This window comes from Cynocephalus volans, chromosome 1, assembly GCF_027409185.1.
Source record: "Cynocephalus volans isolate mCynVol1 chromosome 1, mCynVol1.pri, whole genome shotgun sequence".
NCBI lineage: Eukaryota > Metazoa > Chordata > Mammalia > Dermoptera > Cynocephalidae > Cynocephalus > Cynocephalus volans.
Genome location: NC_084460.1, coordinates 142256824 through 142277531, shown reverse-complemented (window position 1 = coordinate 142277531; position 20708 = coordinate 142256824). Strand labels below are relative to the sequence as shown.

At 32.0% G+C, this 20708-nt stretch overlaps 1 protein-coding gene across 4 annotated transcripts in view; it reads right to left on the bottom strand.

Annotated features, from left to right (window-relative positions):
• The window catches only part of SENP7 (SUMO specific peptidase 7), a 139056-nt gene that overhangs the window by 10302 nt on the left and 108046 nt on the right, over window positions 1–20708 (bottom strand). For all 4 annotated transcript variants that reach the window (XM_063090684.1, XM_063090702.1, XM_063090709.1 and 1 more), the window contains 7 exons: window positions 18402–18548; window positions 13801–13834; window positions 10302–10481; window positions 8796–9055; window positions 6786–6919; window positions 4965–5081; window positions 2909–3031 (listed from right to left, as the gene is read on the bottom strand). In XM_063090684.1, the coding sequence (XP_062946754.1) occupies window positions 2909–3031; window positions 4965–5081; window positions 6786–6919; window positions 8796–9055; window positions 10302–10481; window positions 13801–13834; window positions 18402–18548 (995 nt within the window). The remainder of the gene's footprint in view (window positions 1–2908; window positions 3032–4964; window positions 5082–6785; window positions 6920–8795; window positions 9056–10301; window positions 10482–13800; window positions 13835–18401; window positions 18549–20708) is intronic.

Sequence of the window (20708 nt, the reverse complement as noted above, 5' to 3'; positions counted from 1 at the left end):
GTAAGCTAGAGAAAAAAAACCGTAAGCTAGAGAAAAGAAAGCTTAGGGGAAAAAAAAAAAAAAAATCTGCAAGTAAGCAGACCTGTGCAGTTCAAACCCGTATTGTTCAAGGGTGAACTGTACTTTCAACTACTGCACAGTCCGGTACTTTGTTTTCTATTTGAAAATCTTAAGGATAGCCAGCCACCTGGTTTTCTCTGATTTGTTTTGTTGACATTTGGTAGATTTCCTGATTATTCTAACCTTAGTTAATTGGGAATATATTAAGCACAGAGTGAGGCAAGTGAGGAAAGGAGAGAATATGAGGGCCACAACATGATCCCTTATTTTCAGTTCCTGTGTAGAAAATCCTCAATTAAATGTCTAACAGTTCTCTCAGTATTCAATAATAGGCATTATCATTATCCTTTATTTTGAGATCCTAGTATGTTGCAAGCACTGAGCAAGACAATGGGGACAGAGTAGAAAATAAAACAGATGAAGTCCCTGACTTCAAGGAGCTTAGGTGAGAAACAGGAAAAGAGCAAGGAAACAAATAAAATGATTAGAGATCATGTTGTAAAACAAATAAAAAGTGCTAGGAGAAGAAATTTCAGGCAGAAAACAGGAAAGAACATAGCATATTTGAAAACTGGAAGGAGGCAGAGGTTGACATGAAGAATGGTAAATGAGAGGTAAGAATGATTTGAGAAGAGTTTAGGAAGACGGAAAGTTGCCAAATCTTGCAGAATCTCACAAACCATGGTAATGCACTTGTGTATATATTCATTTAGCCTGCAGTTTCCTAACATTAGTAGTTTGAGTCTTTTGTCATGGATTTATTGGCCATTAAAGTTTATATCCCTTGCCATTTTGCTTTTGGATTTTTTTTTTTAACTGATTTATAGGGATTCTTTGTGTGGATACCAATGTTTGATCTGGGGTGTATGTGTGTGTATAGTATCCTACCCATCTGACTCTAGAGTATGCCACTCATGTTACTTTGTTTTTATTACTTTTAGAGATGATTATAATATCTAACTTTTTAAAAACCTAATAACACAGCAGAATCTACTTACTTTCATTTCCTCAGTTTGGAGGTGGGTAAGCCAAATTCATAATCTCTACATTGAATAATCTTAAAACAAAATGTGGCATTAAGTGCATAATAACAACCATAAATTTCTGTATACACAAAATAGAACAGGAGGATGTCAGAAATGTAAAATATCAATGTACTTAATAATTCTTCCTCTGCCATATATCCCTCCCCATTAACCCTGACTATCAAGCATATTTTCAAATTGTGATTTTCTCCTTAATTGATCCTGGCAGGCCTTGTCCATTAGCAAAAGTTCCACACTTATAAAGACACTAAAAATATAGGTGACTATACATCCCTGTTTGTCTAGGACAGCCCCGGTATACACTAGATATCCAGTGTAACTATTAATAGGGCCTCCTGTTACTCTCACAAGTGTCCCAATTTAGACCCTAAATTATATAGTCACAACACTATAAACAATAGAAAAAGTTGAACTTCGAAACAGAAAAGCCACATCAAACTTTGCATAACTTATCTAACTTCTTTAAGCTTCAATTAATAAAGTCAATGACACTTATCTCACAAGAATGTTATAGAAGCAAATAATTTATGTTCACTGTTTAGTTCCAAGCCGACACTCAAAAAAATATTCACATTCTGCCTATTCCTATCTTCTTTCTCCAAGAATACAACAAATTCAAGCAACTTATCCATTGCATAATCTTCTTACTTGTTTATTATTCCTATTGTTTTAATGGGATAAAACAAACACTCAGCCATTTTTTAAGGCAGTCTAGTACAATAAAAACTTTGGACTGTACTTAAAAAGATAAGGATTTAAGTACAAACCAGTTCTACCTCTCACTAGCTATTTGTCCTTAGTCAAATTATTTAATCTTTATCAGCCTCTTTCCTCATCTGAAAAATTCAGATACAATTTATACGCCCTACATATCTTAAAGCACTAATATGAGAGGAAAAAATGAAATAATATACTTAAATGTACTTTGTAAAGTGATAAATATATACACTAACTTTTTAAAAAATAAACTCAATTTTATCATGAGTTTACTCAGATTATCATATAAATCATTAGGCATTGTGGAAAATGGTGAAATGCTCTAGAATGTAAAAACTCTCAGAGTTACCACTGTCTGAGAAATAATAACTCCTTCCTCCTTTTTACCTGTCCTCATCCACTACTCCATGGGTTTTAGTACTAATTAAAAACACTTGGGCGAAATTCACCTAAACTGTGCAAACAAATATGGTATTTCGTATAAAGTTACAACAGTTTAATTAAATAGCAGAATGTCAGCAAGGGTCCAACTATGAAAACAAAAACAACCCTATATATTTATAACAGATAGAATGTAACACAGGGAACTGGCTACAGAGGTGACAGAAAAAGTACAAAGCCAAAAATGGGAATAGTGAGGCAGCCAAAGATTAGCATAGTAGGAAACTGCTATACCCTTAGGGTGTAGGAAGAAGGGAAGAAGCAGTACCTCTAGATGGAAGCTGGAGCTCTAGCAGATCTATCAAATAAGAGATGGACCCACAGAGGAAATACAGCCATTGCCAGAACCACTGCCCCAGAAAAAGAGAGTAGGGAAGAAACAACCTGGCTGCTTTCTTTTGCCTTCTAACTTCCAGTATTCCCCCATGGGACACTGGAAATGCATCCACAAGAGTCAGTCTCCCTGTCATAGGGAGCAGAACAGTGGAAGGATGAGAAATGGTTCTCACAGCAAACAAACCCAGGACATGCACAAGTGGTAATACTGCCCACTCAAGGAAATACTATAAAAAAGCCACTTCACTAAGAGCATCAAAATAGTATATTTTCTCTTAAAACTTAAGTACATTAGATGATTAACTTACGAAAGGTTTGGATTATCTTCTGTTAAATTATTTTCCTTTCTTGTCAAGCATTTATAGAAAAAGCTACTAAAAATGTGACTCCGTTCAACAAGTTCATCTGATGCCTTCTCCAGTATAAGATACCTGTAAAGCAGCAACCCCACAGAGTAAATTATTTTTAGATTTTACCTGGTCTTCCACCAATTATCTTATATGTTCTGGAAATCTTCATTTTCATATCCAATTAAATTCAAAGCAATCTTGCAGTTTCCTCTGATTTCAGCTTTTAGTTTGTTCTTTAGTAACTGTACCTTCCATCAAGATGTTTTAAAGCAGCAATTGCCCACTTACTCATTCATTCACTGAACAAATATTTATCACATTCCTAACATGTGCCAAGTACCATATTTACACTAGAGACACAAAACAAGAAGGGGGAAAAAAACTACCTGCCCCTACAGAGGTTACAATCCAGAGGGGTGAGGGTAGAAAGAAATAATCAAATAATCACACAATCAAATTTAAAACCAAAACTATGACACTCCTAAATAAATCCAGAAAAAAATTTTAATAACTGAAATGTGACTAATCTCTAAATCCTTAGTCCATTTCTATACTAAAACAATTCTTTAACATAGGTTTGTAATTCATACACTTAGTGATTAAACTTTCATAAGTAGGAAACTGCTATTCTTAATAGCTTACACAGGCTTGAAAATGACCTTGCAATTGCTTTTAAAAAAATGAGGGGCTAGAGTATGCAGATCAGAATACTGGAAAAGAAAGAGCTGTATAGAGTGAGAACTCTGCAAAGCTGCAGAGCGTTCTCAAATATTTAGCAGAGTACTGATCGCTGCAAGGGTTTGAGAAAAGTACCCAAGCCTGGGGAAAGAACTAAAGGAACCAAAAAGATTAGAGGCAATAGCACCCAGCATTCACATAGACCAGGAACGGTGCCGATTCTAATAGCCAGAATGGAAAACCTCATAATTCATGAGGCATTGTGTAGAGTCCCCAGAAGGGTCTTTCCTCAGTCATAGGGATGTTGGTCTCATCTAACAAATCCTAAAAACAAGACACTTAAGAGCATCAAACTATTTCCAAATAATTTAACTGTGTCCCAGAACAAAATTCAAGCCTTTTTATAGAAATACAAAAATCCCCAGCACCCATTAAAAGCTACCAGACATGCAAAAAAGCAAAACATGAGACTCATAATAAAGAGAAAAATCAATCAATTGAAACAAACTTAGAACTGATCCAGATGTTAGAATAAACAAACAAGAACATTAAAAATTATTTAACTGTATTCCATATGTTCAAAAAGTTGGAGACATAGAAAATATAAAAAAGACCCAAACTGAATTTCTAGAGATTAAATTTAAACTATCTGTAAATATAAACAATAATGTAAGATTGTAAGCCTGTGTAACTGGAATAAAGACAGTATTATTAGGAAAACAACAGAGCTTAGTTACAATGATGATAAATTTGGTTTGGGAGGGATCTGTGAAATGATTAGGAAATATCTCAATCAAGTGTTGGAAATCTAGGTCTAGGGATACAGTACAAAATGAAGGCTAGAAACAAATTTTGTTTGCATGAAAGTTCTAAAAGTTTTCACATCTATTCCTTCAGCTTTGGCTATACAAAATGTAAAAAAAAAAAAATTAATGGAATAGTTATGTGGATTTTTAAAATGACAGTTAACTCTGATGGTGCTTAAGGATAATAATAGATAATTGAATACAGCTGCTTCTTGTCAGTTCCCAAAGTGATTTGTAATTATGTTAAGTACTCCCTTTACCACAATAGTACATAACCAACAAATAAAAACTAAAACCAACAAAAAAGCAGTAGCTCTTCTGAAGTATATAGTATCTATGGGAAGTAAAGTAATAAGACTGAATTAGTCAACTCTAGAAAACCTAAGAATAGGCAAAAATTTTCCAAATCTGAAATCTTGGCAGGCTATTTTTAATTAGAGTTTAAATAACTCAGAGATAAAGACATTTATTTTAAGTTTCACAGTAAAACCTGTAAAACAAATGAGAAGATCATTTATTATTGTACTTACTTAAGGTAAAAATCAATGATTACATCATTAAGGAACTCTCCTTCTTCTAAACACTCTAGATCTTCATTAGTTACTCCTAATCCCCCCTTAGTAGGTGGTGGAGGATATACAATCAACCTTAAAAAGTAAAAATAAAGTTAAAATATATTGGTATTGAACATTCTAGTATTAGGTTGTCTAGTTAGCTCAGATGGTTGAGTGCAGCCTTATAACACCAAGGTCTTGGGATCAGATCCCAATAATGGCCAGCCACCCAAAGAAAGAAAACAAAACAAAACAAAACAGAAAGTTCTAGTACCTAAGAAATTTCTTATATGAAACAATAACTGGGTAGGAGTATTCCATAATTAAAATCTGGGGCTGGCTGGTTACTCAGTGGGTTGGAGTATGGTGTTGATAACACCAAGGTCCAGGGTTCAATTTCTGTACCAGCCAGCCATAAAAAAAAGAAAAAAAAAAAATCTGTAGGGTAAAAAATATTTGACAGAACACAAGCAATTATGTTTTCCTCTCTTTGTTTTCACAAGCTAATAATGGTACTACCATTAGGTATCATTTTTTCGTTTCAATCCTTCATATGTGGGCTAGTCTCAATAGACTACTATTTCAATATTAGTCTCATTATTTATCTAATCAATAGATAAGTAACTCACAATCAGTTACAATACCGTTCAGGATGTCTCTCTTCTAAACAATTTTTAACTTTCAACAAACTTACGGAATAAAACATAGATTTTCGTAGCTCCACTTTGTAATTCTAAGTGTGAATCTCTAAGACTAGTTCCTCACTATTCAGAAAAGCCAGCAGTCAAAAGCTATGCTCTCTTGCTGTCTATACCTGCAGCTAGGCAATAAGAAATAACACGGGAGCTTAGGAGGTCAATTTCCCATAAGAAAGTGCTTACAATGTAGAACTTGAGAACATAAAATATAAATAAATAATTAGATCACAACCAAAAAGTAGTAGGGAACAGATCACAACTAACTATGCATCTTTCTTCCGGCACCCTCTCTTAAAGCTTAGAAATAAGATCAGTTGTGAATTCCTGGATATAATCTTGGAATAGATAGGGCAGTAATCGCTGAACAAATGTAGTCAATAATATAGGTATAATATGTACCTTTTGCACCAGAGAGGTTCAAGAAGGTAAGAGTTATCCATAATTGATTTATTCTTGGTACCATGGCACCCAAATCAAAGAAGAAAATGAAAACCTTAAACACTAATATGAATGATACTTTCTATCTTACTGGCTATTTTCCTATCTTGAGCTTTCAATTGCTTTAAAAAAGAAAAAAGATAAGAATCATATGAAGTCTATGTATAGAAATCACTCTCAAATGCAGAGACTCCCTATTCTATTTTACCACCATGAGAAGACATATAAAAGATGAAATACAAATATGTTTGCTTCTGTAAGCAACTTCTAAAAGGGAACTTATAATAAACTTCAAAGTACCTTAAATTGAGGCACACTTCAGTAAACAACTTCATTTTTCCTATCATACATTCATCTATGGAGTATATAATCTTCAGAACCATACATTGCTGTTTAAATATTTTCAATAAATACTTTAATCTTACCAAGTATATTTTGGCTGGCATATCTGTCTTATTGACATAAAACTAAATGAAATAGCACCTACTGTTTTCTTACATTTTTTTAACTTTCTCAAATTAAAAATTATTTCCATTATGAACCATCAGCATGAAAGTAAAACTCAAAACATTTCAAAAAGTAAACTACTTAAAAGCAGGAAAATGAATGAAAACTACTAATATGCCCACCTATTACAAACAGGATATGACATAGTACATACTTCTGAACAGGTCCAGTGTGCCTGACTTCACGCCATTCTTCATCTGGATTTGATGTAATAGAAAGCGAGTAGCAACCACTACTTTGCTTCTGCAGGAAGGTGTAACTAGGCTTGGCTGCATCTGTATTTGAGGGCTGACAGAAAATGACAAGGAAAAAGTTCTCCTTATAAATACATAAATACAACCATATAACTTTCAAAAGGACAAAGTGAAAACCTAGACTTGCCAGAGAAAATGTCACTAAAAGAATCTAAATCAATGAGTTATATCTATACTTTAAGAGTTTCTGTAAAAATATAACAAAACCAAAATAATACTTGTGATCAAAAGATACTGTATATACAAAAGTCAAAGTTTAATTTGAAGAGCTTCTTCCAGATATGGGCTCTATAATTAAAGAAGAATTTGAGCATAGCCTCATACCCAAGGTCATTAGTTCAGATCCCCATATCAGCTAGCCGCCAAAAATAAAGAATTTGACAACTCTGTAGTTCAAAATAATCAAAACAGTAATAAATAATAATCAAAATTAGTAGGAAAAATAAAATTTAAAATTAAAAGAGGTTGAGTCTATAATATAAATTGACATTCTATTAAATGGAAAAGTAAGATACAAATTTGTATATGCAATACAGTCACCATACAAAATTTTCGCAACATAAAGATAGTGGTGAAGTCTCATGCCTCATCTTACTAGTGTGGCTCTCTACAGGCCTTTTGAATAAAACATTAGCCCCAGATCAAACATATGGTTGTGTGCCCACATGTGCATGTCTGAGCTACTTAATAAACACTTTTCTTTCTAGAAGTATTTGGCAGAGATGTACAAGCTACATGTATATTACCCATCTCCTATAAAAATAAATATAGCATTTTAAAACTTACTTTGCTTCGAAAAACAAAAGAAGACACAATTCCTTGAACTTGTTAAGACAAGTGAACAGATATGATGTTGATGGGGAGGGAGGGGGAAGAGGGAGGGAAGAAAAGGAGGAACTGGTAAAGGGACATGAAAATCAACTATGTTGTATATTAATAAATTAAAATAAATAAATAAATAGACGTACTTTGTTTCAAGATGATTTTAGGGTTATAGAAGAGTTGCAAAAAAGAAACCTTGGCAGATTCCTCAAATCTTAACATTGTACATAACCAAAGTACAATCATCAAAACTAAAAAATTAACATCGGTATAATAGTATTAAGTATAGACTTAGTCTAATTTCACTGGTTTTTCTACTAATATCCTTTTTCTGTTCCAGGATCCTACAATTCCTCAGTCTTTCCTCATCTTTCATGATGTTGTTACTTCTGAAGAGTACTAGTCAGTTATTTGTAACTGGGTTTGTCTAATTTTTCTCATGATTAGATTAAGGTTATACATTACTGGAGAATACCACGGAAGTGATATACCACTCTCAGTGCATGCTATGAGGCGGTACATTATGTTGATAAGTCTTATCATTGTCAATGTTAATTCCGATCATTTGGTTAAGGTAATGTCTATCAGGTTTCTCCACTTTTCCTTTTGTAATTAATAAATATGTTGAGCAAAAGACTTTGAGATTATGCACATATCCTGTTTCTCCTTACATTTATATCCATTAAATTTGGCATCCATTGGTGAACACTGCAACATCATAAATATTGTTTTCTGCTGGTGGTTTTATACTCCCCTTATTCTTTTTACATTTATTAATTGGATTCTTTTCCAAGAAAGAATTGTTTCTTATCCACCATTTATTATTTATCGATCCACTCATTAACTCAGTTATCTGTTTATATCACTATAGCCTCGTGGATATTTATTATAATCTTTGGTTATAATTCCAAGCTATCATTACTGATTTTATTGAACAAACTGTTCCACCTTTGGCACTGGGAGTTCTTTCACATTAGTTCCCTTGCCCTTTTGACAAAACATAGCATTTTGAAATCAGCCTAATATCAATGAAAGAATTTATACCGAGCCTCCCCACCCCTTGCCAATTATATTAATCATATGCTAACCTGAGATACTGATTTCACCTTCACTTCTTCAGCAGCAGCAGGGAAAGAACAAGTTGAAGCACAGTAATAATGAATAAAAGAACTTTCTTTTGAAGAGAGGTTCTGAAACAAAGGAAGTGCCTGAACCCAAGACAATGGATAAGAAAGTTCCAATTCTCCATTAGTCGTACTTATTTCCATCATAATATCTTTCAATTTCAATTCTTCTCTTTGTGAAATAGAATTGTGTAGCTCGAGAAAAATGAATTCACTGGATTTTGCTATAAAAGAAAAAAGAAAACAATTTTTATCAATAGTATTATTTTTCAAGGGGATTATAATTAAAATAATTTAATTATTAATAAGAGTAATGGTATATAACCAAGTATTTTGCGTGTTAGGTAAATCCAGGCAAATTAAAATCTCCATTGGTAACCTAAAACCAAAACTCACAATTTTTAGACTCCTGTTCTACTGCACTAGAATGAAAACTCCACAATGGTATTGACTGCTGTATCACCAGTGCCTAGCATTTAGTAAGTGCTAGTAAACATTTGTTAATGAGTGTATGAATGAATAAATGAATGGATGATAATTAAGCAGTGAATTATTCTTCTCTAGCTTCCTCCATAGACCAAGTCTATTAACTAAGAAAGTATTCCAATTAAACACCTCTTTCATTTTCTTTCATAACTACTTCAACAGCGGTCTCAAAAGACATCCTCTCCCCTCATTGTGATTAAAAATAGCTCTTTATCTTTCCCCCAACTTCTTTGCTATTTAATCACGCATTTTCTTATTGGAAGTAATCAAAATAGGGAATAGCTACTTTTAAAGGTATAAAATTTTAGTTCACTACTCAACATCTTTAATGTGCAACAGAGTAGCGGGGGAAGAAGGCAGGGAGATCAAAGAGGTGAAAAAGAACATTACTAATTTGATTTATTTAATTCTAAACCAGATTCCTCTAGGAGTTGAAAACAAAACATGTTGGGAAATATCTCAAGATGCATATTATGTAGAAAAGTGTTATGGATACACACAGAAAAGTATTCAACCTAGTCTTAGAGGAATGATAGATAAGTAAACTGAATTTTATTTTTTAAAAACTAAAGAAAATGTTGAAGGTTAAGATCTAATTTTGCCACTGTCACAGTTCATTATGAAACAAGGACAAGAAACTCATAAGAAAGGTAGCCAAGGATGACAACTGACGAAAAGATAAAGCATTCCTATTATTTATTAGAGGATAGGAACTTTTTATTTTTAAGGTAAACAACATTTAAGATTTTTAAGGTATTCTTTTTATTTTAGAAGATAATATCACTGAGTTGAATAAAATTATCAGGAAAGATGTTAATAAATAAAATAATATATAATATTAAGGGATAAGATTATTTTTAATTCAATGAAATTAATTTCAATTCAATGAAATAACTACACTCTATTAAATTATTTTATAAGAAACTACTTTACTTATAGTACCTGTCAGATTATCCTGAAATTCAGAAATCATTTTATACTCACATTGCTGGCTTAATATAGAGTTTTCTAATTGAGTCTCAATCTCTTGAAGATAATTTGAGGAGACCCAGAGGAAAAGGATAGCATGATTCCTTTTACTGTGATCATCATCGTTACTTTTCCATAACCCAAACCTCTTTAAATGTGTGGTATCCACTAGCAATGAAACCTCATTCAGGGACACTGAAACAAATAAAAGATAACAATTTAAAAATTAATCTAGTTAGGAATATAGTACCTATGTACTAAATGACACATCTTAATACACTATATTTTAAAAAATAATTGTATGCAAAGTTTTTCAAAAATAAATGTCCACTGCACTTCACTAAACTTAGCTGAAATATCCCAAGCAATATTATTAGAGTCTTAAAATCATATTACACTCAGGAAGGGTTAAATAATTATTAAATGATAATTATACAGAAGGATTTAGTCACTAACACTACATGATTTCGGTTATATCCAGAAAAGGAAAATTTGAGATTAAATTTTCATAGCCTAAAAACCTTGTAACAAGAGACTTCTCACTAGGAATTTTGTTATCATTAGCAAAACAGGAAAGAAAAAAAAAAGGCTATCAATGCAGAAAACTAAGCATACTATAACTTAAAAAATTATATATTTCTGTCTTTTCTGTTTTGGCCAATACTATAAACCAAGACTCCAAATGCTATCATAGACCAATTTCTACTCATCTTTCTTCTCCCAAAACATCTGCATTCAACTACACAGATGAGCCACTGTCAAAAAATTCTCAAGAATAATACGAGGTTCTGAACAATCTAAGAAGATAATTCTTTTAAAATTCTTCCAGGTTTTACTTCTCAAAACTTGTAGGTAATCACTCTAAATTATCAGTCTTCATCCCTCTTAGTGAGCAAAAGGAATTTCCTCTGAGGACTTTTTTTTTTTTTATTCAAAGAAACATAGAAAACTGGTTTAAAGAAGTCCTAAAGGTCATCTTTAAGTCCTGAAGGTCCAACTTTAAGAAAACAAAAAGCTGAACCAGTAATACAAATATCAGTTAAGTATAAATCCAAGATTGGGGCCTATTTGAAATATCTTTCTTAGTATTCCTCCCAGTATTATCTCCTGGCACTTTGCTACTCAAAGTGTAGTCCTCAGCCTGTGGCACTGGCATCATCTGGACGCCTGTTAGAGATACAGAGTATCAGGCCCCACCCACGAATGACTGAATCAGAATCTCAGTTTAATAGCCCTCCCCCCACCTGTGATTCATATGAATATTAAAGTTTTAAAATCATTTTATAGTGAGCATTCAAATAACTTATTAATCAGTCACCTTAATGTTTCAAAGCCACCCATTCTATTCTTCATATCCCCCATTCTGAAAACTGTCAGTAAAAGTGGCAGCAAAGACAAACAGATTAAATTTTAAAAAGAGGAAGGCAAGAACTCTCAAAAAAACTGCTCAGCATTTCTTCCTCATGCATTTCAGAGCCCCACAAGTATATTTTGTACTATTTCTGTGAAACATACACAATCACTACTCTCCAATTGTTCCAGGCTTTTAGAATGAAAGCTAAATTTTCTTTATGAAGACTGCTGTAAAGTTTCTGTTTTTAAAAAAGGGATTTAACACCATCATAAGAAAAATTTATACCTTGTTACCAAATTTGCCCCCAATATATGGTCTATTCTATTACAGGGGTATAGCAGATACTGAAAGTAGGAGCTGTCTACCCAGTTTTCCATTCCTTCTTCTTCCTTAGTAATAGAATACTAACTTTATTAAGGGAAGCAAGATACCCAGCTTTTAAAAACTCTATTTCCCAGCATCCTTTACAAATAGGCATGTGGTCACATGACTAAGTTAGCTAATAAAATGTAAACAGAACAGATTAAGTGGCATACTCAACCTTAAAAGGGCAGGAGGTAGGTAGCATGTGCTCTTTTTACCATTATCCTCTTCCTCCTGCTTTCTGCCTGAAACATCAACATGATGATGGAGTATGAGCAGCCACATTGGCCATAAGACAAACTTGAGGATGAAAGTCATGTGTAAGGGATGACAGAGTAGAAAAACAAGAGCTGTGCCCCTGATGACCAAGGAAACACCATATCAGTTTGGCCTACCTCTAGATTTCTTCTACATGATGGAAAAATAAACTGTCTTTTCAAGCTACTCTTACTAACAGCCAAACATAATTAATAGCTAATAAAAATATAGATAAATAAATTTTTCCTTCAGATGCATGGAAAAGAGTAAACATTTAGACCCCTGGGCTCCCATCTACAAAAACCTTTTATATGCATACCTTGCTTTAAAAAGATTTTGTATATAGGAACTTAGCATAGACAGCATTTGTGAAAGAAGACTAATATTTTCCTCTTCCATTATAAAATTGTAAACCTATTACCACTGAAACAGTATTTTTTCATAATTTGTAATAAAAGATGTCTTTTAAAAATCCTATGGGATAGAAAAATTATAAAATAAGCAATATTTGAAACAGACAAATATTAACTATGAAAACTTAAAATATCATTGTTGATGTTTGTATAACAAGAATTTAAGAGGTAGCTATTACCCAGATCTTTAAGTATATGGATCGTAGCACTATCTTTTCTGAAATTATTATTTTCCTTTAAAATCACATGTCTATTTGTTTCTTCTAAATAGCTAAATTGTACTATTCCTTAATAATCTATTAATATTTCCTAATTAGGACTATCAATGTATTTATTCTGTGCCTCATATATTCTTACTGGTTATGTTGTATCTTAATTATTAGATTCATTATCACAACATACAATTTTGGATTCTGTACATAGGGTATCTGGGAAATCCAATTGGTTACTTTGATCATATCTTCAATCTTAGAACAGAAGCTTCCTCTCTTCCCTAGCTCATATCTAAAGTGCTACTTGTGTGTTTTTCTTCCTCATTCCTTTTATATTTCATTCTCTAAAAAGATTATTCCCTACTGTTTATTATTTGTTTTCTTAGTGTCATTATTTTTTCTGAAAGGTTTTTAGTTGGGGAGAGAATGAAAAAAATAGTCTGAGTCTCTGTAAATTGCATTCTAGTCTACTTTGTCTTACTCAGACAAAAAATGGTATAAAAATCTCTCTTAACCCCTACCCAAAAACATCTTACATGTTTGTGTGCAATATTAAAACTTTCTTTATGCTTCTTTCCGTATAGTTCTTATTTTATCCATTTTTTATATATACCAGAAATATTCTTGCCATCTATCAAAACTTTATTCTGTTAATCCCAAGAAATCACCATGAGCTCCTTCAATAGTTTGACTTATAGTCATTAAAACAACAAAATTATAAAACATTTTAACTCCCTTTGGACTGCTAAAAAATGTTAAGATGAAACATTCTTAAACTTAGTTTTACTTGAATTCTATACTGAAAAAAATTATGAAAAACTGAATGCAAAAGGATTTCAGAATTTTTGGTGACCGATTATTTTGTATTCAAAATTACAGTGAAAAGGCAAAGTCATAAGAAAATAATAGCTTACCTTGAAATGGGATCTTAACATATTTTGTTGTGAACTAAAGAAAAAATAAAAAAGCAAAAATTGAATTACTTCTCAAAATGTGTTACTATTCAAATTTTGAACTTTTTTTTCTTTTCAGACCCCATGTACATATTCAAAGTCAACACTAAAAGTGCTTAAGACCTTTTATCAATAAACCAAGAATATGTTTCCTTGTAAAAACTTAGTTCTATGCAAATTTAAGAATCCTGTGAGTGATTTAATTCTCAATATGCTCATTTATAAAAACCAGTACAACAATATATTTTTCAAAAATATTTCCTGAAAATTTAAAGAATAAATAAGACAAAGTCCAGCAGAAACTGCCAAGAGACCTCTCAAGGTAGCAGTGACTGGTAAATATACCACAAAACTGAATTTGATTCTTGGCTTTGCTAACTCAGATCATTCTCTTAGTGATAAACTTACACTAACCAAACTCACAAGAGACTGCTATACAAACCAAAATGACAATGTACTATATTATTTATAATAAGAAATTAAAACTGCCAAAAGACTTAACTTGTGTCCCAGCTGGTGTGAACACCCTTTTGAAAAACTACCAATTACAATCAAAGGAATGGTCTTACCACATGAAATCAGAACTAGAAAAATCAGTCGTTTAATGTAAAATGGCTACAAAAGTCTAATAGACCCAACACCACAAGTGATGCACTTGTCAAAATGATGACATCAATTAAGACCCTAAGATATCCTCTCCACTGGATGACTTTTAGATGGGCACTGCCAACTCTTTCGTCCTTAGAATTCATCTTTCATGTGACAAATTCCCTTCTGACTGAGGTTCTTGATCTTTCTGCTCCTTCTGTCCCAGGAAACTTATTTTCTCTAGGTACCTTTTTTACACACCTGACCTCCTTAAGTGTTGCTTTTATAACAAACTCTCAAGAGATGTGAAGCACCTAGCTAAACTTATATGTACCATCTAAAATAGACTTGTGCTTTAAAGTTTGTTTTTCCTTTAATGCTAAATGAATTTCTGCCTGTTATTTATTCTTTGGTTATGTTTCTCTTTTGATCACATTTATGAAATTGTTGACCATATCAGGGTACAGTCTATGGGCATAAAACAAAATCAAAATGGTCTTGGTACATAAGTTCCAAACAATTTTCAATGAAATAACAATGTTCAGTGGAGTTTATTTAGGCCCAATTTATTATTTTATATTGTACCTTCACAATATAAAACTCATATTCCATAGGGTAAGTCAGACACTTAAGTAAAATGTGAGGCAATAGGACATATTAGCTAAAAGCTAAGGTTGGAGTTCAAATCCTGCCTTTATTGTCTCTACCATTTATACAAATAGTAAGTAGGTAAACTTAGGCAACTTAATGACTCTTTCTCAGCTTTAAAATACTTAATCAGGGGGAGCTATTATCACCAGACAATAGAATCAGATTAAGAATATTATCTAGTTTAATTTAATCAAATGCATCTTATTATTCTGTTGCTTTCATATAACTGTCATACATATGTAGTGTATACTTCCCCTTTCCAAATTCTTTCTGGCATGTTTCACTGGGTCTTTAATCTTATAAAACATATCTTAGCAAATATAAATAACTAGTTCTAGAAAATAAATATAATGGGTGCTTGCTTTTCAGAGTTTATATAGCCATTACTTCAAAATTATGAAGTAGAAGTAGTGCATCTGTATGTCCCTATCCTCTACTTTCTACACTATTCTCTCTCTTCCTCCCTGTCAAGTATTCTTGTCCTATCAAACCTTTCTACTTGGCACGGTTCTGATACTCATTTATATCTCTGAATGATAACTAAGTCAACATACTACCTCTCTCAGGGGTAAAACTTTATTTCCAGCAAAAAATTAAGCACCAGTTAAGAAAGTAAGAAAACTGTTTTTGTGGCAGTAAGGTAAACCCCAGTTCTCTGAAATCATACTACATCTGTTTAAACTTAAGAATAAAGATGATCATAAGAACTATTTTATAATTTCTTACAATGGACAGTATGGCTCTCTGAACACTATATGTACTTAATAAACATTTTTCCTACTATCAACGAAGTTAAGATTTTAAAAAAGAAAATTTTTCCATTTGTTACAGCATTCTCAATATTAAAAACAAACAAATAAACAAACTTAAATGTCCAACTACAGGAAAATGACTCTAATTTATGTAATAGTTTCCAACCTCATGTATTTTTCTAATTCAGCTAAATTCTAACTACCATGAGAGTGAAAATGGTATCTCCAGTGCTGACAACAATGTCTAACACAAAGTAGGCACTCATTGGAAGTTTGGAGAATAACTAAATTTAATTCTCCAATATATTTATCCATCAAAAAAAAGTTCTTTCATTTGTAACAGAGCATCATGAACTGTGTCTGAAAAAGAACATATATAAAAAGTATTTTGAAAAACCTTGAAGTTAAGACTTTTACTCTTTTCTCTTTTTTATGTTATTCATTATACTCCTTTAATTTTTAAAACTGCTATGTTCTCTCCATCATAACTGTTTTAATTTGTGTTGAATTCCTCTCAGCCTTTGTGTGCATGCATATATATGCTTTGATTTACTAAAGAACTTTCCTATAATTAAAAACTTAATTTTTTATTTTAATTATTAAAAATGTAACAATAAACATGAGACAATAAATTTTCATGACCTACTTTATGATGCTTATTTAATATTTGCAATCCCCTAGTATTTCTAATAGCAAAATACAAGGACAACCAAAATGACCAACAATTGGAAATTTTTAAAGACAACTCAAATATCCTAAAACAGGTAGAGGAATTAATTTAATATAATCATGGTAAGTTACAAAATAGTATGTATAATATATTATACTTTTATTTTGCATATGTATATGAAAAATAAGGAAAGATATACTCTTCAGAGTTCATGGCAGTTGTCTCTGGATAAGCAAGATTATACATACATATTCTTTAGATTGTTCCTTTACTCATTATTTTTTCATTTGGTTTTGTTTTTTGCCCATAAGAAGTCCACCTGACTCTATAATAACATAAATAATACACTAGTTAATGAAAATTCCATTGTTGAATATTTATGTTGGATTTTCCTTCCCTGGCTAATCAATTATTATCATATATTTAGGTTATCCAACATTTTGCCATTGCAAAGAACTCAACAGAAATAACTGGTTAAACCTGAATTTAAAACGAAAAAGCAAAATAGAGGAGAAAATTGAAAAAAGAACAAAATTTCTTACAGAAAAAGAACTGTAAATCACCCCAGAAATACCAAAATCATTAATATTTAAAAACAAGTGGCCAGGAAATATTAATTTTAAACCAGATAATTCTTGAGCTTCCATTCAAAGCAATTTTGAATAATTCTTGAGCTTCCATTCAAAGCAATTTTGACTGTATCACAAGCTACCATTATTTGCAGATTCCAGAATTAGTCAAATTTGTACATGATGTTTACTCTATTGGGATTAGGTCTCCCCCCTGCATGGCGACCAAGTAAACATCTATTTCAGGCCTTAATCATGTGCTGCCTTCTATGTGAAGCCTTCCCAAATTCCTCAACATTTATAGGTACACATTCCCATATGCACTCTTCTTGTACCTGTTCCTATTGTATGTTTTTCAATACTGTAAAGTTAATATGTATTTGTGTGTCTGTCTCTTCCATTAGACTACAGAAGTTCTTTGAAAACAGAAACCATGTCTTAGCATTTTTATATCCTCTGCCCTATCCCTAACACATTGAAATATTAATAAAACTGCTAGAAAAATACCTGAATTCCAATCTGACTTAGTCAATTCAATTCAACAAACATCTTTAACTGCCTATTTAGGTTTGGGCCATTTATGGAAGATATAAAATGGAAAAAAAGCATGGCTCTTCACCATAAGAAGCTTAAAGGCTAATGGAGAGGTTTAGGCAAGAATATAAGTAATTATAAAACACAGAATAAATCTTATAACAGGTATACAAATGAAGTGCTATAAGTTAACAGTAAAAAGAGAAGCTAATCCTGGCTGGGAAGGAAGGATCATGGAAGGTTTCCTGGAAGAGGCAGTATTTCAGATAAGCCTTAAGAGATGATTAAGATTTTAACAGACAGAAATGGTGAGAAAAAAATTGATTAAAATCCAGTCTTTCATATGTAGTATGTGAGGAGGAATACTGAAAAAAATTGGAAAAACAGAGTAGGATCAATTCCGGAACATCCTTACATGACAAGTTTGGAGAATTTGGAGAAGTCGGTTTACCACAATTTAAACCAACAAAATGAGATTTCTTTCAGCTCCAAACTGCACCCTGAAAAAAATTTACTTCACCACCAGAAAATTTTTCAAGCCCAAAGAATATCATTACTATATGTGATTTTTTTCATACATGATTTTCATTAAGGTAGTCAGATCAGAGAAGGATTTTAGGAGAGAGGAATTAAAGACATTTCAAAATAGGTATAATGAATTTCAACATATCCAAAGTATCTCATATAAAACTAATCTCAATTCTGTTTTCATTGCACTAAAAAAAAAAAAAAATCTGAAAATGCCTTGTCCAAGATTCAAAACTAAAACTACAAAAAAATTAGGGAAGATATACTTACTGTAACACAACCTTTAGAAGCTCCTTTTATTTTACCAATATAAACAGAAGTAAATATAAAATCCAGTTGTAGATCTGTCTCATTACTAGGTATAATACAGGAAATGTTTTCCATGACAGGATTATATGGACATAATTCAGATGATACCTAAATAAATTATAAAATGCATATAACCCTAAGTATTAAATAAATGCTGAAAATGATTTTCAAAGTCAAATTCTTTAAATTACTATTAATACATCTATGAAAGGTTTTATTCTGTTCTTACTGTGAAGAAATAGTTATCTAGTTTTTTTTTCTGAATAAGTATATGATTTGTCTTAAGAAAATTACTCTAAATAAATGAATCCAAAATTAATTCCACAGGCCTAAGCTCCAGAAATATATACTCCTCTCTATCAAAGACATGGTTTCACGTTATTATTCTCTAACAGACTTTATTCATTTTTAACTCAACAAAAATAAATTTAGATTTATACAGTGCTTTAGTTTAAAATTAGTTTTTAAATAAATTGTCTCTTTTCATCTCCACAAACACCCTATGGATAGTGTTGGCTTTTTCCCCCATTACATAAATAACAGATTTTCTGACTGCTTAAGTGACTTGCTCAAGATCATGCAGTTAGTAAAAAGCAAAAAACTAAGACTCAAACCCAGGTTTCCTTCTCCAACTCAAGTGTTATTTCAACCACATAAAATTGCTGTCATTAAACAGAATAATGTTCTTGCCATTGCACTTTTAATAGGCAAGGAAGGGATATAAGTGCCTAAGAACCACCTGTTACATCAAATCTATATGCTTTATTATATATTTTATGTTTGAAGATAGCCAACCAGAAATGGCTCATAGTTGCTTAAAACCTCGAAAATTATACCACTTCCACTCAAACCACACAACTCTGCCTTTAAATTACAATAAACAACCATGCTATATCAGCAGCAGCTGTTTCCCACAATCTCTTCCAAATTTTACACTGCTTTCATATGACTTTTTCAATTCCACATTTGCCTAGCCTCTGCACATTATCCCTCTTTAACCCTAACTTCACAAATAACTAAATAAATTACCACTAAAGCAATTATTACACATGTGTACTGACTCCCCTCCTACCTCTAGCAAATGTGATTAATCCTCATTTCAAACATATATAATATTCATTATTTTTAACCCAGCTCACAATACCAATTACCTGCTTAATAGAATTTCTTTGTCTTCTCATCTTTTTTTGCTTACTGTACTATCTTATTATCCCCTAAAAAAGGAATCAACTACAGGTGCCTTAATCACTTAGACAAATAACTGTGGATTTTTTAGGTATAAAATGGGAAGTGGTATAGAAATAATTTCTCAATGGGCTTCAAATTTTGTTAATACTAACAGCCTATTAAAAATAATCAACCCATGTTTCTCATAACTTCACTTAAAATGGGAAACAAGGCCAGCCAACTGCCAAAACAAACAAATAAAAAACACACAAAAAACAAAAAATTGTAAATGAGGTGGGACATGGAGATGTGGTGTTCTGCCTTATATCTCTTGGGCAGGTCTCCACAATATTTGCTGCTTGGTTGTGATCATGAATTCTGTAAATTCTACAAGAGATATTATCTTGTTATAATATGATCATTTCATACTGCATTGTCAATTTATATGCTGCTAAGGCAACCATAATTCATCTACAAATTTAAATTTATTATCAACAATGACATTTTTAATTATAAATACAACTAAACCATCAAGTAGGCTATTGACCCAATCTGGCAAGAACAGTAACATTTTAGCAAAAATTCAGCTAAAACAGCTGCTTAGGTGATTTATGTGGGAACACCAAATGTAAAAGAAATACCCATTAAACAATAATCAGACCATCAAACTGTTTGCATAGATCTGACCAAAACTTTCATCATGCTCTGAAAAATAATAGTTTCTGATATTATTCAAAAACCAACCAACAGAAGTTTACCATAATCCTACACTGGTGGTCACTGATAATTCATTTCATAAAAATAGGATAATCAGAGGCTGATAACACGAGAGGGTACTGACAATAAACAATCTGAACCTACTTTAGACCTATACTCTTCAAAGGACTATGTCAAAAAAAGTATTGGCTGACACTGAGCCAACACTTTTCCACCTATTATTTTCTGTAAGAAAGATAAGAAACAGGACTTACCAATTTTTATAGGTTTCTGACACTGTTATACATACCTTCATATGTTATTTCACATAACATTCAAAATAATCTTGTGACATAGGTGTCATTATCCTCATTAGATATATGAGGAAATTCAGGCTTAAAGAAA